The 23,920-nt window shown below is 34.8% G+C and overlaps 1 protein-coding gene across 2 annotated transcripts in view; it reads right to left on the bottom strand.

Annotated features, from left to right (window-relative positions):
• Nucleotides 1–917: 917 nt before the first annotated feature.
• Nucleotides 918–23,920, bottom strand: part of HECTD2 (HECT domain E3 ubiquitin protein ligase 2) — a 37,019-nt gene continuing 14,016 nt past the window's right edge. For both annotated transcript variants that reach the window (XM_029958510.1, XM_025894774.2), the window contains 15 exons: nucleotides 22,970–23,015; nucleotides 21,801–21,910; nucleotides 20,347–20,495; nucleotides 18,710–18,833; nucleotides 16,424–16,520; nucleotides 15,430–15,537; nucleotides 13,491–13,623; nucleotides 10,516–10,604; nucleotides 9,555–9,713; nucleotides 9,037–9,111; nucleotides 8,055–8,142; nucleotides 7,701–7,807; nucleotides 6,416–6,531; nucleotides 5,650–5,793; nucleotides 918–3,462 (listed from right to left, as the gene is read on the bottom strand). In XM_029958510.1, the coding sequence (XP_029814370.1) occupies nucleotides 3,342–3,462; nucleotides 5,650–5,793; nucleotides 6,416–6,531; nucleotides 7,701–7,807; nucleotides 8,055–8,142; nucleotides 9,037–9,111; nucleotides 9,555–9,713; nucleotides 10,516–10,604; nucleotides 13,491–13,623; nucleotides 15,430–15,537; nucleotides 16,424–16,520; nucleotides 18,710–18,833; nucleotides 20,347–20,495; nucleotides 21,801–21,910; nucleotides 22,970–23,015 (1,666 nt within the window). In that variant the 3' untranslated portion in view covers nucleotides 918–3,341. The remainder of the gene's footprint in view (nucleotides 3,463–5,649; nucleotides 5,794–6,415; nucleotides 6,532–7,700; nucleotides 7,808–8,054; nucleotides 8,143–9,036; nucleotides 9,112–9,554; nucleotides 9,714–10,515; nucleotides 10,605–13,490; nucleotides 13,624–15,429; nucleotides 15,538–16,423; nucleotides 16,521–18,709; nucleotides 18,834–20,346; nucleotides 20,496–21,800; nucleotides 21,911–22,969; nucleotides 23,016–23,920) is intronic.

Below are 23,920 nucleotides of genomic sequence, written 5' to 3'. Positions count from 1 at the left end.
AGGTAGCTTGAATGGTACAAAGAAGACAAGAAGAATGCTTGAATCCAGTCAGATAACAGTCCTGTGATCAGGACCTATGTCGGTGAGAAAGCATGATGTTCTTGTTACCTGTCCCTCCTGACTTTAATGTTAAAATTAGGCAGAAAAATACACAAGATAAAACATACAACAGCTTGTGGCTTTGTCTCTCTGTGCACCTCAAAATAGTCTTGCAATTGAGGTAGTAAAAAAAAATAAGGGAAATTAAGTTAGAATCACTGAACCATAGAATGGTTTGTTTGGGAAGAGACATTAAAGATCATCTAGTTCCAACTCCCCTGCCGTGGGCAGCAATGCCATTCACTAGATCAGGTTCCTCAGGGCCCCATCCAGCTTGGTGTTCAACAATTCCAGGGATGGGGCATCCACAGCTTCTCCAGACAACCTCTTCCAGGGCTTCATCACCCTCTGAGTAAAGAATTTCTTCCTAACATCCAAACCCGCTCTCTTTCAGTTTGAGGCCATTTCCCCTTGTGCCATCACTTGTGCCTGTATAAAAATTCCCTCTCCCTCCTTTCCATAAGCCCCTTTCAGGTACCGGCAGGCTGTGATGAGGTGTCCCCGAAGCCTCCTGTTCTCCACGCGAAACTGCCTCAGTTGTTGGCTCCGTGTTGAGGATCCACGCTATTTTACAGCATTATTACACTCTGGTATGCACCAGAACACCTGTAATTTTGAGTATAATTACGAAATATAATTCTTGGTGCGTGTCTGGTAGTTGAAACTTAGTCTCTTTTCAGTGAGTCATGCAATGTTTTAGCCAAACTGCTACTGTTAAGAAAATTTTTTAAAAGAAAAATAAACCAAAAGCAGAAAAGTTGATAATAATCTTAAACCCATTATGATCAGTTTTGGAAATCTGAAATTAAACAAGTGAGGCCAAGGAAATATTTGATTTAATGACTGCACAGTTTTAATACATAAAAATAGATACTTAGTAATGAACAAGTTTATACAAACCAGACTTCTTTTGTATGGTACAAAACAATAATGGAAATAAAAAAAGATTTGCTGGACTACAGGGCAAGACAAAAGAACAATAAAACATTGTTGAAGAAAAGTTTTAAAATTATCTGAGTCTTATTTCATATATACAGTGCAATGCTTTCATTTAACAAATACAAAATTTACTATTTAATCCATCAACATCAGGAAATATATAAAATGTCTTTGAATGACAATCTTATTTAAAAACTGATGCAAATACTATAGCGTTTTTAGAATTCTGAGGTAATATTACACATTAAATAAAAAAAAGTTCCAATAAATAAAACTAAACTGAAGGCAAAGTGCAATTCAGTGAAAATGAGAAGATAAAGCTTTTATTTTAACAATAATAGATAAATAGTTACTAAAAGTGGGCTTGATCCATAAAAAAATATTTTGGCTAATTTGCCATGTTTTCAGATAAACTGTATAGCTATTTATTCATAAGCCAACCTTCCATGAATCCAATTCTACAGAGAGGGGAAGGGGGGCAGTGTTTATTTCCAGATTTCTTTACAACCATATTCAGTTATTAGAAATTTAACATTGCTTGAAGCTGTCTAGTTCATTCAGTGCAATGGTGAAAGTTTCATTTATTTCTTAGCATCTGAAATCCTGTACGTTGAAATTTATTTTAAGATCTCCATTTGGGAGAAACAATGTAAAATGCAGAATTTTTCAGTGTTGCTTTTAATACTCTCTGTGCTAACCCAGTTTAGTTCTCTGCTAAAGTCAACAAAAATTTTACTACTGGTTTCAAGGACAGCACAAAGAATACATTGCCAAATATTCTAAAATATCCAATATTTATCTCTGCTTTAATAAAACAGTAAAATCACCAGTAACTCATAAAGATATAGAATAAAATCAAATTTACACTTCGCTATTGAAGAATATCCCCAACAGCTTTGAAACTATGAATTAGACAGATTAATTTGTTCATAATTTGTTAATCTGTTGATTATATGTAAATAATACAAAGAGAGAAAAGAAGACTAATATAATATCTGAGCACAGACACTACAAGATATTTAATCATCCATGCCCCAGCAGAAGTCAATGGGGAAAGCTGACAAATTAGATGCCAAAGTGTCTTGAACGATCTGGGCCTCATTCAGCTGAAAGAAAAATCTATAGAACACACAGTAGCTATTCTTATTTAAAAATACTATACTGCATGCTAATAAATTCTTTCCATTTAATGAATAAAACCCAGACTTACAATTACATCAGTATTTTAGAACCATTTATTTCCCAGCTCCTAATCTGACAACTCAGAGCAGACATACCAATTATTCGTTTCATGTAGTTTGTGCAGTGAAAAACACAAAACATTTTCTTTAAATGCTGGTCTTCAAGTTAATGGAAGCTTCAACATTCTTCTGAAATGTTATTGTATTCACTTTTGTCACAGCTTACTTAAGACTTTCAACAGAGTTGCTAAAAAAATGTTAGCATGATACATTATATCAGTTTACCATGAACTGTGGATTTAATCTTCTTCCTGAAGGCAATTCACCATATGTGGAATTTATTTTAAATATCTATTTTTGTTTACTATAATGCTACAGTAGATCTGGTTATTTTGCTGTAAAGAATGAACATACAAGTTCCTTAATACCTGTAGCTTGAACTTGAATCCCCCCAAGCTGAAAAAATACCTTTTAACACTCTTGTACAATCAAGTGTAAAAACTGAATATAGAACCTTTAAAACCTCTTATTCATAAAAAATAATTTTTAGCAGTAAATGGCACTATCAAAACCCTATTTCTTCACAGGTAGTTATTTACATACTTCTTAGACAACTGGTTTCACTAAGAAGGAAAACCAGAATAATAAAACTACACACATTTTATAAAGACTAAAATTCCTATTTGCCTTTGTGAAAAAATGGCTACATGCTGATGTTGTATATTTCTCTATTATTAATGTTAATTGAAAACATTCTACCACTGGGATTAACTAATAAAGAAATGTTCTGTATATTATCTCCCAGTGGGAAACCTTGATGTAAAGGAATTATGATTAATGATAAAGTGTTATCAAGAAAAAACTAAAACTTAGAAATTGCCTAAGCTAGGTTTTGTTTATCAAAGAGACAAGCTTTTTGTACAAAGAAAGCTACCTTCTGTGACAAAGTAAGCAGTAAATGTATTGCCATTCAGGGGAAAACATACACTTCATATTTAATTAAAAAAAAATAATCTAAGTGAGATAAAACTGGTATCAAGAGACATAACAATGAAAAGCTTAAAGGCACAATCAGAAGAAAGTGAATGCTACATAAAAATGCTGTTATTTGATTATTAAATGTTATTCTAGACCAAACCCCTCTGCATTTGAAATTCCAATGATCAGCTTTTGCTTCAGTTCCTTCTTGTTCTTGTAAGGAGGGAGGCAAAGCTGGTTGAAGCAGGTATGTGCCACAGGTAACCTAAAATAATTTTAAAAATACCCAACAAAACACACTTAATAATAATGCAATAGAAGCAGAACACTGCCAACTGCCTACACATTTTCAGTTAAACATTACTTAAGTAAGAAACCCAGTAAAAGAAACATTTATCCTAATGCTGGTTCAAGTTCTGCTGAATGCAAATAACACCACTATTGGTCATAAGCACCTCATGTGAATCTGTTTGCCTGCAACTCCCTGTCTTTATTTTTTTGTTAAGTTGGAAACATCTCCTTCCAGATTTTGGAAACTCCAGGTACCACATAATGTCTCTAAACATGAAATGTGGGCATAGTCAGGATGCACAACGTGAAGGACGGTGGGTCCTGCAGTAGGTACAGATAAACTCGGATGAACCACAGTTAGGTGAGGATACAGAACCCAAGGTCAGCCAGGCACAATACATCCTTACAGACATCCCTCAGCCAGCTGAAATGCTGGACACTTTCAGCTGCAAGTTTCTTCTGAGCAGAGAGTTTGAATACATGTATTGCAGATACTAAGGAATGCCTGACTGAAACACTGGAAACTCTGCTTCTCACTAGAACAGATTAGTTTGATGAGCCACAGCTAAAAAGAAGCCAGGGATCTTCTTGCTCTTTAAATTTTCAAGTGACAAGCAGGACAGCACTGAGGGTATGGCCTGGTCCTACAACTGATTACTTGAGGGGAGAGAGGAGGAAGACAATGAGCTGAAGCTCCACCTGATACTTGGAAAACACACTGAAAAATTTCTAAAACTTGGACACTTACAATTTAAATTTTATTACATGGCTCAAAAGCTCTCTAGTTCTCTTTTCATTTAATCCCTCAGTGTTTTGAAGGGCATATGATCATTGGTAAACCTCCTGGAAAGGGGGTTGAACCCCCTAGATGTGGAAACTCAAGCTACTTTCCCCTCCCTGCCCTTTAAAAGATTAGCAAAGATCTGTCAATCAGACTGGAGTTACATGCTTCAGAATTTGGAAGGTTGAGAAACTTTCACTAATTTGCCAATTCTTATTGCTATTATATTCTTTGATCCTATTGTATGAGCAACATATCTCCATTCATCCCTGTGCAGGTAGCCTGACAGTGACAATTCTCTTGCAAAACAGACCTACATCAGTTTAAAATGCACACTATTTCAAAATCCATTTTCTCATTTCTAAGAAAAAGAACAATTTACAGAAGGAACATAAACAGAGATTCAATGTTGACTGATTTTTTTTCATTTTTCCTCAGATGCTCATGCTCCTTTAACATCATTGGAACCAGCATTAGAAATATCTCGGTAACAAGATAAATTGAATTTAAAAACAAAACCAAAGTTCATTTTGTTTATGCATTTAGTTCGGCTCTCCATGGAAAACCCACAAAAATTTTACTTTGAAACTATAATTCTATTTAAGTATTTTGATTACCCTAAATGTCTGAGAAATCTAGATAAAGTCAGTAATTACTGCTTATCAGTGACTTTCAGAGCAGCAAGTTTTTCTATACAGCTTTCCAAACTACTTAAACTGACTTTTCCAGTCTTGAGAAGGAAAATACTAGCTAGAAAGTGTGTAGAATGTCTCAAGTCAATTCAATACAAAACAAAACACTACCAGAAACATAAGAACTTGGCATGAACAATTTAATCCTCACAATGAAATCGCAAGACTGCTTTGTTCTGATATCTTCTGAGCAATTTCTGTATCAGCCACACCCCAGAGGTCCTAAAGGCATGCTACATCTTTGCAGCCATACATGTTAAAATTCTTATTTAGACCATCAAGAGAAGTATTTTCTGCAGGTGCAGGGGCTGCTATAAATAATGCCATAAAATTCAAAGAATTCAGTAAAAATCATGGTGATTCAAGTATATTTTCATTAGTTTAGCTGTCATATAAGAATGATTAAATGAATAATTTATTTGAATTGAAAACATGACTGGGATCTCTATAAATAAAGAATTACTGGCCTCAAATATAAACATTGACTGAGAAACAATTTTATGCTAGATAGTCACCTGCAAAATTTATGCAATCAATAAATGGGTATTTTGAAGACAAACTAAAGGATTCCATGAAGTTTCTTCTCGTATATTTGTTTGCTCTTCTTTAAAAAGACATTCAAGAGCAATAAGGTCTCTTGGGAAACACTGTAATGAAAAAAATTTAAAAATCCAAAAATAGTACTTACCAATTTGTGGATGTTTCACTCTTTGAAATCTTGAAATTCAAATCAGCCATTCCTCCCACAGGTACTCTATCACTTCCTGTAGCAAAATGTAGCAGCTTCTTTTGAAGGTCAAGAGAAAATCCAAGGACTACATCCCAGAAGTATCTATGCTCAGGGCAGAGAGAGAAGAAAATGTTGCAAGGTGAAATATCATGACAAAACAGTATAAAGATAATAATACAACCACAAGTACTACATGATGAATGTCACTGAGAATTTAATTAATGTAATATATAGGACATCAGTAGTATCCCAGTATACAAGGTTAAATTCCTAGGGAATTGATAAGTACAATGTTTTATTAATTTTGGAATTATATCTTGTCAAATGACACCCCAACCCACCTTCCAAAGATAAATGCTTTCTACTCACTAATATAAATGTCCTTTGTATCAAAGAGAATTGGAAAAAAAAGGCTTTTTAGAAGACAGGATAATAAAAATAAAGACTCAGATTTCTTATGAAGGATTTGAAGCTATTCTTTTTAAACTATCTCAACTTCCATCTAGTCAGAACCTTTTAAGGATATTCAGCAACACACACCATTAAGGACCCAACTCTTCCTACCTAGGATAATTTAATAAGCATCTTTGTCTTATTTGGAAATAGGTTTTTATTCAATCATTCTCAGATTATCCTTGAAGAGATTTTGGTGAAATATTGGTGAAAGGTTAAAATTTTATGATGTTTTCAAACTCAGTATTTAGAATAAAAACCACGAGCCTACCGTATAGTAAGATCAGTTTTTTGGTAGCCCTCGTACTGGGTACTTCGCTGTAAAGCAGACATGTCCAGTTCAGGGCTGCCACAAACAAGAATTTCAACCTCTTCTGGACGAAGCAGCTGCCAGAAATCAAGGATAAAATATATTTTTTTTAGATGAGAAATTATGCTACTATATTAAGATTAAATTTTTATTTTGTCACTCTAGAAAAATTAACAGAATATCATTCAGTATAAGTCTCTACCTTGGATATATACTGATTATAGAAAAATTAATCCCTCAGCACTTTAAACAATCTCTTACTATTGTAGGTAGTAAAAAGCAAATTACCGGATAAGACGATATTCTAGCATATTTCTTTTGTACCTCATCTCTTTTTCATTCTTACATTTATTACATTGACTTGCCTGCCATCTGATTGGATTACAAATGGGTCAGGAAGAAAATTAAGTTTGTATGGATGAAATTCTGAGGAAGGGTCTTGATGTCAATTTTGGTTACAATTTCAATTTAATTTACACTGACCAGTCCCAGTGTAGGTAGCTGATAGAATTTGGCACTTAATTGTACCCACTGCTGTGCAAAGCAAGTACTTATGACAATAAACCACTAAACTTGCACCTGCAGAATCTACTTATTCATTTACTACAACATTGCAATATTGCATGGCAGTATGTCATGGCATTTCAGTGGATTCTCATTCTCCTTCCAGAACCTTCCCCGCAGTCAGTCGCATCTTGCCTTGCTGCAAGTGTGTCATAGTTCACTAATTTCACAGGCACTGAAAAAATCTCATGCAAATTGCAACTGCCTCTTCTTTCTCAGTGCAGAAGGGATGATGTAAATGACAAAGTCATTCCAACAGCCAAACAGGACTGAAGAGAGAATGTTTAATCTCAACCTCACTGAGTGCTCTTCCTGGAAAAAGTAATAGATGTTTTCAGAGGAGTCACTCAGGAGCACACAGACATAGTTGCTCTGCAGTTCATAACTGTAGGGAATACAGAGAAACCTCATAAACATTCACAAGACAGCCCGTGAAGCGTCTGTGAATGCATACTGATAAATAAAGCTCTTCAGGTTAGGTTTATCTGTTTGCAATGGAACACTACAGAGAACAGTTGATTACCTGCTTAATTTTTTCTACTTATGTTGGCTTAATCAAGCCTATGGATTAGTCAACGTTCTTTACAAATCTTAAAATCAACCAGCACAATTTGTTTAATTTAGATAAGTCATTGTCAAATACTTAAAACAGAAGTGAAGAGTTGTTTCACTTTATTCTTACCAGTAATGCATATGAAGCACAGACACTATGAAATCCATAATAAAAAGCTGCAAATTGTTTGTAGATCGATTTGTTGAGAAGAAAATCAACATAGAGCTGCACATATTCTAAAAAAGAAAAAACATTTTATTTTGTTACATTATAATAATTTTAATCAATTATTTGTTCTGCTCTCCTGAACTGTAGTGAATTATGAAAAATGAATGCATTTCATTTTAGATACCATTAAATTGGTAGGCATACTAGAAAGGACTACAGTAATTTCATTTTCACACTGTTAACGAAAACCTAGGCTTATAGGAATGAAAAAACTTTAATCTGCCAAATATGTGTAATTAATATATATTGAGGTACCTTTCCTATTCTGATTTGTGACCGGAATTTTATCTCCATTTGGCTTTAAGTTGTAAGATTTTATAACACCAAATTCTTCCTGAAAAACCTAGAGAAAAAAAAGGAGTCAAGGTCAGTACTGGAAAACATTCTTATTCTCATAAATTATAGATCTGATATTTATTATGCCATGTATTTCCCCTGTCTCTCTCTTCACCCTATGCTGTAATTCTGAGGGTTACTGGGTTTTTAGAAGTTAAAAATTACAATTTTCAACAAATTGCTCAAGAAATCAGTATTTGAAGTAAAAAAATTGAGCCTCTTACACATGTCAAACTGACCTGCTCTGGAGGCTTTGGAGGCACAGAGCTTTTCATACAAAAGAACAATCTAGGAATAGCAAATACAATTAAGAAGGTATTTGTTCTGCTGTAGCTTACCTAGGAACTAAAAAGTACCAACTTGAAATTTTATTAACTGGTATGTGTTCTGAAGCAATGAATAAATGAAAAAGACTTTGTTGAGTGAAGTAGCAGTTAAGACATAAAGGTCAGGCAAAACTCTCACAAACTTGAACAAGCTATTGCTGAAGTGAGATTTCCTGGACAGAGTGTCTTAAGGAAGCAAGGAAGCTCTGACTAGCTTCTGGGTTAGACAGAAAAGGGTTGTCTTGCAGCCAGATGAATTCTGCAAGCCAGGGCACTGATTGCAAGGTGATGGTGTCAGAGAAAGAGCTGGAAATGCCCCAGCAGCTGGCTATGTGACCCTGGCAGTCAGCACTTGGAGGCACCTACACTGTCAGGGAACAACAGCTTCAAGCCTCATCACAGAGTCAGCCTCTGTATGCCCAGAGGCCCCAGAACAGTACTGGTCTTGAAACCTGTGCAGTTATATTACAAACAATCAGCAATTACACCACAGAAGGTCACTCCATTGCCATTTTAACATTGGTAAAAATTACTGAACAAGTCTGAGAACCATTTACAGTTGTGTATTTAATGACCTGAAAGGTTGAGTAAAAATCCTCTTCGACGTTGCCTTCATAGGATAGAAGTTCATTTAGTCCGTGGGCCAATTCCTACAATATGAGTAAGAACTCTTTAGTGAATCTACAAAACTGAGTGATGCACTCTGCAAGGACGTGCCAGAAGCATTACTTTACACAGAAAGTATGTTGGAAAAAGCTGTATATTTAAAATGCATGCACAGAGAAAAACTCACTGCTTAATTAATATGTGTATTTTTATTTCAGTATAAACTGTCACAATTTTATTTTTACTACAGAAAATGTGTATCAGAAAAATCATATCATATTTTGGTATTCTAACTTCAAGTAATAGAAAAATACTGCTATGCTAGAAAACATGGAGATTTTCTGTTTTCAGCAGAAGAAAAGGAGACTATGTCAGCTTGTACTGAAAAAAGAAGCTGTTCTCAAACAGTTTATAACTCAAGCATTAAATATAAACAAATTAGGTTTTAAATCAGTAATTTAGCTTCTTAAAAACCCATAATACTTACAGGCATAATCTGAAACAGGTCATCTAATGTGACATCACAGATGCCTACAAGCGTGTTATGATCACAGGGAACAATGGGAGGACTCAATAATTTCTTGTAACAGCAAGGTGGGAAACGAATATCCAAGGCTATGCTATTATATACAGCAAGTCCCATAAGCTATATATGTCAAATGTTAAGGGCAAAATTAACATAGCCTTATTATAGTCAGCATTTTAGTAACTTAGAAAAAATATTTTAAGATTTTATTCAGCATACTCTAATGCATGCTCCACAAACAGAAGGAATGGAAATTATTTCATTTTTTCTGGACTGACAGTTTTAAATGCAGTTTTGCATTACAATTAAGTAACAGTTAAAATGGTCATATGATGCAAATTGTCAGAACACTTGACAATCTTCATAATATCTTATACAAGTATTTCTACAATAAATTGTTCCAAAGTATTGCTATTAAAAAAAAAAAAGAACTGTATACATATATATTTGCAATCCACAATAAGTTCTACTGAGAGCTCAATATATCAACGTTTCTTTTAAATAAATCTAAACATATTAAACCAAACCTCCACTGGCAAAGTGCAAAAAGCCACATACTGATCAACAGGGAGCAACTGATCCTCAATGAAGCATTAATGCATACAGGTGCATTGATGTTTACTGAACGAAACTCGGAGGTTTAAGTACATTAAAAATTACAACCTATATACAAAAAGGTTGCATGTTTAATCTTGATTCTAGTATTTTCTAACTGTGAAATGTATGATGTACCCACACACCATCATTTTCTTCCTATTTTTAGTTCACTTGCTAGAATGACATTCAAAAAAATTCATTAAAAATGGAGCACAGTTGCACATACAACCTCTGAAAGAGCTTTAGCCAGTGCCTTATTTCGCCCCCGTGCCAGCTCATGGGATGGCTCGTGGCTCGGCACTGTGTAGCAGACATGAAAGGATACAGCTCCAACCAGTCGGAATTCAGAGTAGTTATCACATTTAAAGCTGCTGAACCAATGGCAGTGTGAGTCCTTGTGGTAGGGGAACATGCCTGCAGAACAGCACCATGACCGTTACAAAGCCTGGACTTCAACAAAGCCTCCTCTTTGTCACACGCGCACCCTTAGAAGTGCTCCTTGGTGTGCCCAAATCTCCGTGCTTGTTCTCAGCCCCCTCATCCCACCCGTGCCAGGAGCCTGCAGGCAGGTGCTTGGGAAGGACCACCAAGGGCAGTGCCAAGCCTGAAGCAGGCTCAAGCCCACCAGCCCTGTTGGGTGCCAGGGCAACATGTTCCTCAGGGCCTCTAGTTGTAGATATTCTGCACTGTCTCTGTACAATCTGTTTCTTCACTGTACTGTACAGCCAGAAACATTAAACAGTCTAACCAAAAATTTTCTTACTGCAATGTAAAATCATTTATTTCTTCCTTTCTTCCTAGGTCAATAACAGATACAGTCTTTAGAAATGCTGGCATGAATCCCATAATACAAATACCATAAGCTTTACCTTCTTAGAATAGAAATCCATAAAACGTTTATGTTATACACACACATTAGCAGCAAAGGGGTTAGTTTCACATTTGCTGCCAAAAAATTTTATCAGAGAAGTTGAAAAAGTTACTCATGGGTCTAAATGACAAGCTAGATCCTACTGAAATCATGAGTATAGACAAGTTTGACTGCTATTTGCATCAGATATGGAACATTCTGTTTTAAAGAGTGACAGAACATAAAAACCTACATAATGAAAGCAGATAACAGCTTCAAGATGCCTAGGAAGTATTGCTCAGAGAAGCAAGACATACTCTAGATAAGTGTGCACTAACAGTGAAATTAACTTCAGCAATACTGAATTAAACTGGATGAAACATGATAACTGATTTTAATTTGTTGGGATTAAATGGGCCAACAGTTCATGATTGTTTCCACAGCCTGTACAAACCAAAGCACTGAGTAGTTCTAAGGACATCTTGCATGCAACAGCTCACTGCAATCTGTGTTTGAAGATATAGTTGGTGAAAAGTAATATTTAAATAAAAAAAAATCAAAGTCATTTTGATTAAAAAAAAGAACAAAAATCCAACTTGTTTCAGGGACATCTAGTTCTTATGATAAATTATAGGCAAAATCTGCATTCATGTTTTTCCTCCCTACTCTTCTGAACAATTTATCTTTTGAATTTTAGCTCAAAAAGGTGCTCATCACAAAAGGTTCAGACAGTTCTTTCACCAGAAGCAACAGAACAGTTGCATGTAAGGCAGAGTAAGGTTCACATACTAAAAGACAGCAGGGATGCAGGAACAAAATAGGTTTCAAATCCCACTTATTAATCGTCCACAGCAAGATGAACAAAGCATTGCAAAATGCATAGGAGGGCAGACAGCTGAGTTAATTATGAGTTTCTAAATTCCATGAGTTAAATCTGCAGGATTAGTTAACCTGCAAAGGGTAAGAACAGTGATGTTTTCCCTTCTAAGCTTCTGACATACATTAATTGCAACTTAAACATTAAAGACAGCAGAGGATACCATCCCTTTTGAAGGGACATCAATATTTCTGAACTCCTCCCAGATTTGGCTGACAGTCATAACAATGAAAGAATTTACACTTTAAAGCAAGGAAGCCTGCCAGAGATGGTGAAAAAATAAACTACTCTGAATGTTTCCAAACGCATCAGTTACCAAGCTCTGCTGACAACATTTTTACTAACAGAATTGTCAAAGTTACAGAACACTTTCTCCAGGATAAATTGTTTCCTATTAAGGCTGTTATCATGAATGTAATGTCTCCACACAGACTCCTTTTTACCACAAAAAGGGCTACAGGCAAATAATGATCTCAGCAGATTTGAGGACATATTTATGACTTAAAATTCTGTACCTTTAGAAGGAGTTCTATAAATAACAAAGGACCATGGATTTAAGGGATATGAACACTCCCAGGCAAAGGCAGACAAGCTCTCGCATTCTACCAAAGACTATCAGGTGTTATACTCAATTCCCTGGAAATCAATGTTTCTAATTTAAAAGCCAGTTTGGAAACAATTTAACCCATTAAATCAGCAGTAATGTATCCATGCCCAGCTTAGGAAAGCGGATTCATTTAACAAATATTAGAGTGGGGAATAAAACCCACCCAGACCCCTCTCTGTAGACAATAAAAACCAAGTAGATTGGACTGCCTGTTTATGACCGCTCATTCGTGTCTTACAATCTCCTATTTGCTCAAAAAAATCTTCTTTTTGTTTTCTTTTGGGCATGCAAATTTAATTATGGGCTCACAGGTCCTGGTAGCAGCAGAGGCAGGCTATTTCATTCAGGTTCACACCTGCCTACACTGTCTCTGCACTGACTGGACCTTTCTTTCCTGAGATTATCCCAGATCACAAAAGAATACTGGCCACACAAATACCACAAACAGAATATATGATGGCAAAGATTCAAGTAAGACATAACCTCTGCCCATCCTAGTCACAGAAATAGTGCTAGAACGTGCAGATATTCTCAGTGCTACCATCAGCACCAACAGAAACCATCAATACATGGGAGACTGAGGTCAGCAGTTTGCTAGAACTGAGCACAGTAACAGCATCCAATGCAGCTACTTACAAAACCCAGGAAAACTCCCCAAACCAGTAACATAAAGAAAACTGAGGGCAGCGTAAAAAGAGAAAATGCAGCATGAGAGGAAAGAGTCAGGGATGGTCGATGATAAACTAATACATTTGGCCTTATCTCCACTTGAATATTCGCTACAGCATTGCACTGTCTTAGGCTGAGATCATTTCCTTCATAGCAGCTAGTACAAGGCTATGTTTTGGATTGGTGCTGAAACCAGTGTTTATAACAAAAAAACTTTTTCATTATGGCTGGAGCAGTGTTTACATAGAGTCCAAACCAAGTTTCACGCTGTACTTAAGAACATTTACTACGACTCACCATAATCTGGGTGAAAAATCTGGCGAATCAACAGAAGAAACCATTCTTTTGTCAGGCCACCCATATCAAGACCAGCTTCTCCTACAAATGTGACTTTTAACTTCTTTTTCAGATCTGCCCTCTTCCTTGCTAGCTATTGCAAAACAGGTAGGGAAGAAGAAAAATGAGATTTAACATATTATCACTACCTCTAACCAGAGAGAACACATCTCTGTCGCTATTGCCCTTGCATTGCTTAAGCTATTAATTTGCAGAATGTTCTACTAACAGGTCAAAACTATATTAAAACAATGATTGAATTACAGAAGCAAGACAATTATGACTACTTGACATCATCAACTACTTTGCACATAGTGTCACTCTCCAGGCTTGAAAAGAAGTTGGGTGGTGTACAAACAGACTTAATGAAATACTACATACAATGAATTGAGTCTGTCTGGAATATTTTAGACCTATAAAATTTTTTACCTTTTACAGAAGACATTCTACCAGGAAGAAATGAGAAATTAAGAAAATAATTAGATATAATTTGGAAATATTTAGAAATAAGGAGGTAAGCTAAAACTTTCAATATTTGAACACCACTCAGTTCAGCATAAGATACCTGCCAGCAAGTATCAGCTGCTTTTTACAACTCTTTTTTAGACAATGGTAAAAGCTCTTTTCATTGCTTTGTCCTAGGAGACAGCATTTCATCCAGGGGTGCAAAAAACCTGCAAAGAATTAGATTACGGCCTTTCGTAATTAACAGTGATCTTTCAGATCAAGTCCCTATACAATTTTTCTTTAAATCATTAACTACTGGCCAGCTCCAGAGAAAGTTTTTAAATCAGTCAGGAAGATGCATGTGCCAAAATAATTTCCATGTTATTAACTGCTCAAGTAAATTTCTGTTGCACACATTTTACAACTACAGGTATGTTATTTGAAACAAGTTATTTATTAGAAGTGATCTTCCTTTCCAAATTATTTTTAAAAATCTGAAATACAAATAAGACATCTTCCCCCTCCACCTGCCACTGCCCATACTTTTCAGAATATGAATAATATAATACATTCTTATTCATCTCTGAAATGGGCAGAAGAAAACAATAAAAATAAATAGCAGAATATTTTGACTGTCAGAACTTTTGAAGCTGTTCTTGGTTATATTAGGGTGGTAAAAAAAAAATCTGTGATGCCTGAGAGAAAGCAGTATTATCACTTGTATTTCTTATGTCTTACGAGACAAGGCCAAAATAGACATTTTCTGACATGAGTAATCAGAATTTATTTGATCTTGCTTTCACTACTTGGACTTATTTTTCAATATGATCAGGCCATTCTCAATGCCAAGTAGGGAACTAGATTTCATTAAATAATGTTAATTATCAAGGTTCAGAGGATACTGAAGAATTGCCTACTTTAATGGACACATCTGTTTCATTTCTAAAAAGGAAAAATTACATTCAAGAATGTGAAGAATTTGTTAAAAGAGTTTAAGAAAAAAAAGCCCAAAATAATTCTTATAGGACAGAGAAGTTAGCAAAGGAAAAGAACAAAAATATTCTGAGAATTAGAACAGAACAAACTCATTAGGGATTAGTCACTTACTATTCATGCTCCTTTCATGGACTCAAGTCCTACATACCCTGCTAATTATGCACTGTATTTTTAAAACAAAAATTGCAAACACAAAAAAATACCACATGCAAGCATGTATATTCATTATGGGCTTATCCACAGAGCAGTATGAGCACAGAAAATTAATTTCAGAATGTCTAACACAATCTATTCTGCAGCACTGCAATTGTGACAGTAATTAAGTTCTTTTCATTTAGTATTATGCAGTTATAGTCCCAATCTCTTAGTGCAGAAAGATTTAAATACAAATTATCAAACTGAAATTTAAGTTCAACAGCTATTCTGCAGCAACACATCATTTACATTTTTTTGTTACCTCATCAAGTGAATCACTAACAAGGTGTGTCCTCCTCACTTTCACATTTAGGAATAACATATTCATGTCAGGTTTCTGTCGGCGAGAGACTTTATCCACAAGGCTTTGCTATTTGAATGAAAAAGAAACATCATACATGCAGTATCTTCATTTAAAAAACCCAAGTGCCACACTTATTAAATGTAAGAAGTTCTCAGTATCTTGCATTAAAGACATTTCCCTAACATCATATCTGCTTCAGTATCATCTAAGAGATGGAGAGCAATTTCTTTCCTACTGCAGATGCATTTTCCCTATATTTGAACTAACTTATCAGGAGGTTTAACAAGAAAGTGGCAATTGTGCAGTAACTTTTTCAGCCTTCCAAACTGTTGAAAATATAGATTCTGGAAATGGTTTGTGCTTTAATCAGCTATTCACAAAGTGTATCCAGCCAGACAAGAATGGATAGTTCTACTACATAGAACACTGAGGAAAAGTCTCTCCCCTAGCACCTGTAGAAAATTAACACTGAAGGAGGCAGACAATGCCTCTTTCAAAACAGAGGAGGCTGCCCAGAAGCAGTACCTCTTCCATGACTTGAAAGTATACAGCTGAATCTTGGTCTTCCATGACAACATATCTTCACAGGATAAAACAGGAAACAGTCTAAAATTCTCATAGAATTAATCTTCCTTACTTATCTTGTTAATCTAGCATGCTAGCACATGCTGGTTTCTCAAAAGAGGAAAAGAATAAGTAAATTACTATAACTTTCTCCACAACACTAGTATATATAAGCATCCTGAAACTAAGTACATAAAAATAAAAAAATAAAATAACTAAAAAATCCAGCATGGACATTTGTAGACTAGTCATAGTAAAATAGCTTAAGTTCTTTTTTGGGGTAGTCTGAAATACTAGAAGTTGTAATGACAGGTTGTGTGTAATACCAATCTAAAAAAACTTACTAAAATACCAAGGCACAAAACACAAACATTTATCACTGACTTACCCGTGCAATACTTATCATCTGTTGTTCAGAGTCCCTTTGAATAATAACTTTTTTTGCTGCTATAGAAATAATAAATGGGTATTGACAGAAAGAAAACCTAACAACAAGAGAAAAGAATATAAAATATTTCCTTTTTAGCATATAGTATATTGTTTTTAAGAATACAGGAGTGAATTATTACATTACCATTCAGTAACTACCTTCCCTCCACTGACAGTAATTTGCAAATAGCTGCTGGGGGTTTTTGTGTTGTATATATAGATACTCAATTCAGCAGAACAAACTGTAACTTGCATTTACTGCTAGAAACTGCAATAATGCTTATCCTAAATAAAGATCATTTTTAATTGTTTATTATTAACATCAAAAGACCTACTAAAAACAGTCATCATCTGCTTTAAATACCAAAATTTTAATTACTACATTGAATTAAAGCGAACAACAATATCTTCTTATTAAATAAAAGAAAAACATCTATCTCAGTGCAGCATTCTTAGGTTCAGAACTCATTTTCAAAGGAACTGGTTTTCCACAGGCCCTTCAGAATTATCCTGGGGTTACACGTGTTTAGGACTTCTGAAATACCAGATCACAGCCACATTCCACTGCAATCAGATAATAAAAATGATTTTGAAAAACTTCAGAATTCATCATGTAAAAGATTTTTTAATTACTGGTTATTTTGGTAAGATTTTTTGTTTATTTAGCTCATACATCACCTAGCAGAAGTTCACATAGAAATAACCAGAGTCCACCTGGTCTCTTGTAAATCTTAATCCAAAATATTTTACCAAAGTGTGTTGACTTAGTTAAAAAAAGTATGTATTTCAAAATATTCCACATGGAAGGTAGATGAGGACTTGCTCCTACTCGGTCTCTGTTGTCAGGTTGTTTTTTTTTTTTCGTTTGGTTTTAAGTGGAACAACAAGGAGTCAAAAGATGTAAAATTGAAAAAAAAAAGTCCTTGTAACAAATTAACAGAATTATTTATACTTTAAGAATAATGCAGCTAGTCTTCACTTCAGCTACTCCAACAATTATGTGTCAAGCAAACTTTGTTTTGACATAATTCCCAGTGACCCAGCTAACTGAAAAGAACTGGAGCAGGTGGAAATCTCACAGCCCTTTTATAAGATTGGTTGTGGGTGCCAAAACAGCCAGATGGTTCCAATGGAAAAAAAAAAATATCAAAAAATCATTTGAAGCTCAGCAGTATTCATATACCAGTGCTTTGACTGAGACTATGCAAAGCATACTGCACGTTTTGCTATCATGTATCATAGGATTTGGAGCAATTGTTTCATTTATTTATTTGGGTTTTGTGTGGTTCGTTTCATTTGTTTGGTTTTTTATCTTCCCAAGCAGAGTATCAGGTATCAGACAGAAGCCTAACCTGAAATAGCTGCTTTAGTGGAACAAATTATGGTCTCCAAGTTTTCCCCAACTGCTGCTAAAGGCAAGGAAAAGTGTACACACAATAAACAAAAAGCTACATTTAGAGGGCTGATGTCTTAAATTAGCTTACTGAAAAGTCTCAAGATATGGGGAAATTTTAATTGATCTTGTGATTCAAGCTGTAAAGACTGAGTGATACACAGTGATATGTTGAAAAATACAGCTAGGGAAAAAACCATTTTTATTAAGAAAACGTTAATAAGATTTTGAACTTCAGCAAAAAGATGAAATGTCTATTTCTCTGGATGATTCTAAATCATACTTCTGGGCTGCCTCTCACGAGGGGAGAAATACCTTCGCAAGCTTTGAGTCCAAAGATTTAACTTGTGTTTATTTTCAGGCAACAAAAATAGTACAATTGATTTCACTGGAACAAACATGATTGGAGCTACATATATGCATATAATTACATACATTTTCATCATTAAGTGGTAAGTATGCACACATTATCACTGTCTATGAATGTACTGGAGGCTAAAATACGTTTGTAGTAAGACACAATTAGAAGTCTATGCCCATAATTAATAAAGTTATTTTTTTATCATTTATATTTTAGATCTTTTCTCCAGTTTGCAAAGGCAGAATGAGATTTATTCCAGTCAATCTAACATCCATGCAGTAGGAAGTATAACAAGTAGTAGCTATGCTATGTTTGTCCAATAAAATACAGTATTTAATGTGGATATATATACACATAAATGGTATGTATACCATATACACACACACACTATATATATATATATATCCCCTATATTTAATATAGATATACATAGCATAGATACAGTGCTTTGAAATACTACTTAAAAAGAAACAACCAGCTATTCCTCTTACCTGTGAGAATTCCCATAGCATTGCCAGTTATGATATTCTTCCATAAGATCAATATGATCAAGAGTAGAATTATAGAAATCCGTATATGAAATAATAGGAGGACTGACCAGACTATTTGCAGCATCTACAAAGAAAACATAACAGTCCTTTAAAACAGTGTCTGGATTCAGCACACCCATTTCTCGGCATCATGGGCACCAGTGAAGCCAGAAACTTTAGGCTAAGTCTAAAATAATAGTAATAAACTAACACTAACAAACAAATAATTTAGCAACAGAACTTAGCTCAGTCTTAGCTACAGAATTACACTATAACATAACACATTATGACAGCATATTAATTGCTGTAGAAAATAGTAAATCCTTAGGTCAGCCCACTTATGACAAGGGAACCTCAGTTTGACTCAAGCTCCCTTACCGACATACACTAAATTGAGGTTTCACAGGTAAAGGACATTATGTTCTGCTGAAATCGATGAAAACACAGTTTGTTAAAAGAAAATGTTTAAGAAATCCACCTAATTTCAAATGTAGCTATGGCTAGAACATCTACAGGCTTTCCAGTTAAAAATTACCTGTTTGTGCTGGATGCCTTTTGCAAAAGGCATGGAAAGGGAGGGGCATAAAACATAGTATGCAGAGATATAATACATATTTCCTCAGGGAACTACTATACCATCTGGATTCACCTGTACATAAATTAAGTACTCGACTAAATGAAGAGAACTAATTCACATTTAAGCTATCTCACTGTGTAACATTCATATAACGTCAAAAAGCTAGTAAGTTTTCTCTATTTGCACTTCAACATAGTTTAATTTTGGTCAGTCAGACAAAGTAGTGTCTTCTGATTTACTAAGTAGTTCTTTTTCCAGAACTAAGGAACTGGCAATTCTTTCATAGATGACTAGAAAACACACATCTTGGTGTGCTTATGTGCCTAATTCTGGACAGGTAGGATTGTGCAGAATGCTTTTAAGTAAAAGTGTTGAGAGTGAAAGCATCTTAATTCCAATCTTAATTTTAATTTGGTGTCTTTATTTTCTCCTAGAAAGGAGAAAGTATATGCTCTAATCACCAAACTATTTGGCATGAGTTGAGGAGAAGGTTTGAATTTGCAGTGGTCAAATTTGCTGTGCTCTATGTTGAACTGAGCACAAATTTACTTTTTTTATGCTGTTGTTTTGGATTTAAGAAGCACATGCATTGCCTAAATTCCTTTAGATGCTAAATAGTTCTGTGGGGGTAGGCCAGTTACAGATGAAATTCTGGCAATTACAAATTTAAGACATTTCTTTTACAAATCTAAGGGAAACCTTAACCACTGGTTACTTCTGTGGATTTCTGTTTGAATGATCTTCAGTTTTTGTCACAGGAAAATTATGCATAGCAATTATCATCTACTGGAAAGCAACAGAAGACTTTGTTGCTTACTACCTTTATTGTAGTTTGTACTGTGCCACCATCATTGTCAGTCTCCCCCAGATGAGGAGCAGCATAAACTATCCTCTCTCTCTCTCTCTCTCTCTCTAAATATATTTCGACATCTATATATATATATATTCAAACATTATGTATACACACAAACATACATATATAAACATACATATGCATACAGAGTTCAAGAAAAATACCTACTAAATAAAGCCAGGACTTTTGTTGCTGATGGAATCCACCAGTTACATTTCACCATAGGTGGAAACTCTTCAGGTTTTGCAGGAAACAGACGTAAAGAAATGAATTGCAGTAACCTGTCCACCACCTGCTTGAACCTCCTCTGTGAAATCCTAAAATAGACATGCTGCACATGTGATCACTGCCTACACTAGACTTTATGCTATCAGATTTCAGTGTTATTTTTTCAAAAACATGCTTTTGTCCTATACATAAAAACACAATTTGAAATACAAAGTTTGAAGAAGCGTGCTTTTAAATATTGACACACGGTAATTCTCTTCAGTGTGCCCCTAACTATTGCTCTGTAAAAAAAAACCAAACAAAAAAGAGCAATAGAATCATTATCTCTTCTTGACTTTCAGTAAACAAAATGCCTTATCTATTTCACTCCATACTCTGAATACTGAGGAATTCTGATTTTTTTATTTTGAGATACTTGGTCCTATTGAATAAAGAGGAAAAGTACTTCAAGTGCTTGTGACAAGTGCACATTTTAAATTACATGTTGCACCACTTCCATAATAACAATACACGTGTAGGTATGTTAAAATATGCTTTTCTAAACAAGATCTCTCCTATTTTAATGGTTTCCATTTCTAATAGATGTTTTGATATGCCTATTGCATCCTTAACCAAGAGTGCAAACCTTATTTGTAAACACCAGTTCAAATGAAATCATATTTTACCAAATTTCCATCCTTGCAGAAAATAAAACCTTTTACTAACAGGTTCCCTAGGAGATAAGGGAATTGCAAATATGGCTGAACTTTTTTTTTTACCTCAAACTGAACTTTTTGCACAGTCAGTACAAGGAGAGCAATCTGCATACCAACTTGGAAGCTGCTCTTTGGGCAGTAACTCCCATATGACTTTATTAGTGAGGTGCTATTAGAGTTATTTCAATTAATTACAAATCTAATGCCCTAACCACACTCTCTCACCACCTCTATTACACTATGAAGCAAGGACTCTAATTCATTTGTAGTTTTCACACAATACAGTAACATTACAATATCTTTTGCAAATTATGCAAGATAAAACTTTATTTAAACAAAGATCATAAATATGTTTGTTTTAATAATACCATATAAACATGTAACTAAAAATTTACACACAAGTTATTTTGCATGTCTTATGGAAGAATAACTTAGGCAAGTTTTTTTCCAATTATGGCTTTTTTGCAGAAAGATATTAATTTTTATACATTACATACGTATTACATCTATAAATCAGTATCACTTAGTGGACTATGTCCATATGTACTTTGAAAACAACAAAAACAATCTCTTTAGTCAATTAAATTAACTTTCATATAATTTATAAAACAGTCAACATCAATGGAAATACAATAACAATTGTAATCCTAAAAATGGAATTTTTAATTTTTTTAAAAATTCTTTTTTTTTTTTTTTTACTTTTTAGACCAGTGCACTAGGAAATGATGGTCAGCTTCTGTTAAGGCTGCTATCTGTCTTAGCAAGTGAGCATAGATGACATAAGTAGAAGTGTTATTAAATTGAGGATTCTGAAAAAGATTAAAAAAATGTGTTAGGTTAATAAACTGCATAAAAGAAGAAAAGTCATTAGGATTTTTTCTTATGTTTGTTGTTGCCAATACAATTCAATTACACAGGAAAGGAATTCACAAAAATAGCTGTGACAGAGGTAAAACTATGGGAAAAATTGACTTGCAACTTCTAGCCCAATAAGAAATATATAATTGCTATATTGTAAAAGTATGATTTTTTTTTTTCAAAAGAAAGCCCATAGGTAGCCCAAAGGCAGTAACCAGTGTATTTTTCTGGATTATCCTTTACATTGTAGTACATAAATTACACTTCTCTGAGTGATGGGTTTTTCATCTCAGTAAAATGATTCTTGTAGCTTCTGTCTCTCTGCATGTCAGTCCCTCTTGTCTGAGTTCACACATTCCCACATTTCAGCAGGAGACAGCCCTTGTAATTCACAGCTAGTATACCACCCCGAAGCAGAAAACCATTGTCTCAAAAAATTAAATTACTATCTGATATTGTCAAATAACAGTAGAAACCACTCCTTGTGTGGAGAGGTGTTACCTACATTGGCAAAATTTAAAGGGGAAATCTGCTGCAAACGCAAATCACCTACAGTAACAAAGGTAATAGGTGAACTCAGACAAAAATCAGACAATGCAGCCAGTTAGATAAACTGAAGGAAGTCTGCTTAAAATGCAACACTGGAGAAAGTTACAGCAATATCAGAAAGTGTATATACTGAAACTTTCAGTTACAGCATACCAATAAAACAAATCTGGGAATAAGGATGAAATAAGAACAAATAACATGGTAAAACATTTGTTCTTGCAACCCACAAAATAACAGGAAACAATTACCTGTCTAACTGTTAGTTCATAGTTTTAGTCTATGCAACCTTTCCCCATCAACTATTTTCCATCAAGGTCCCACTCCCATCATGCATTCCCTACACTTCTTCCATAGATGTGAAGTATCTCAGCTATACAAATTATCTTGTTTGCATAGTATACTGGTTTATAGATTATAAATTAAGCAGACACATTTTTAAACAAAAAGACTATTTTTCTTACCTGTAAAAGTATACAGTATGCTCTAAGATCATCTTTTGTTCGTGGCCTATGAATGAATAAAATAACAAACAGAACCATATGTATGCACCATTTACACACATTAAGAGTCATAAAATCACGCACAATTTTATTTTGCTCGGTCAATAAGTACAGAATACCATATTTAAGAATCTTCACTGCTCTCAGTAATTGAAAAGGACATTTACAGATTCTGACAACTCCCTAAAGGCAGTAGGCTGTTTTATCATCTGTTTTTTGTAGCATAACACGAGAGAAGGCCAAAAAGTGGAGAACCTATTATTCTTCAATTCTGATCAGAGGCAATTCCATGCTATTGTCTACCTTGAGTCACACCACAGATGAGTTTATTTGCCCCATCTTTGATGTCTCCTGCAAGAATTCTCCATACACTTCTACCACTGCAGCCTCTGTATGTCTTGCCATTTATCAAGGCTTTCACATAACCAAAAGCACCCATGCAGCAACAGCACAGAAAAAGTAGCATAAAATGGAGAAAGGAATAGCCAAGACCTGCATCACAAGTGAGTCACAACAAGGCACTGTCTCTTGCTATATCTTTTTATGAATTAACTTTGCATTCTCACTTCTATTACTTCATGCTAAGAACTCATCATCATGTTGTCATCTCCCAGAAAAACTACTTTTGGGCTATCCCCTTCTCCATCCTGCACTGCTCTTCCTATGCTGCTGCCACACAAAAATGGTATTGTGAAGTAAACTTCAAATCAGGGAGTTACCCTAGTTGCTGTTGGGGGGTGGACAATAAGTTTTACCCTAAATAAATTCCTTAACTCATCTCCCAAATCAGATGTCCAAAGGAATGCCCTGGGAACAAGCAGCTGAGATTTGGTGAAGGAACGTGTGGCTGCGTCTAGATCTGCCTCCCAAAGGTTAAATGTCAGCTGACAGAATTCAAGATGTATGTCAGCA

The sequence above is a fragment of the Manacus vitellinus genome, unplaced genomic scaffold, assembly GCF_001715985.3.
Source record: "Manacus vitellinus isolate BGI_N305 unplaced genomic scaffold, ASM171598v3 scaffold_15_pilon, whole genome shotgun sequence".
NCBI classification, from domain to species: domain Eukaryota; kingdom Metazoa; phylum Chordata; class Aves; order Passeriformes; family Pipridae; genus Manacus; species Manacus vitellinus.
The sequence above is the reverse complement of the archived record's forward strand: the minus strand, read 5'-3'. Positions and strand labels throughout refer to the sequence as shown.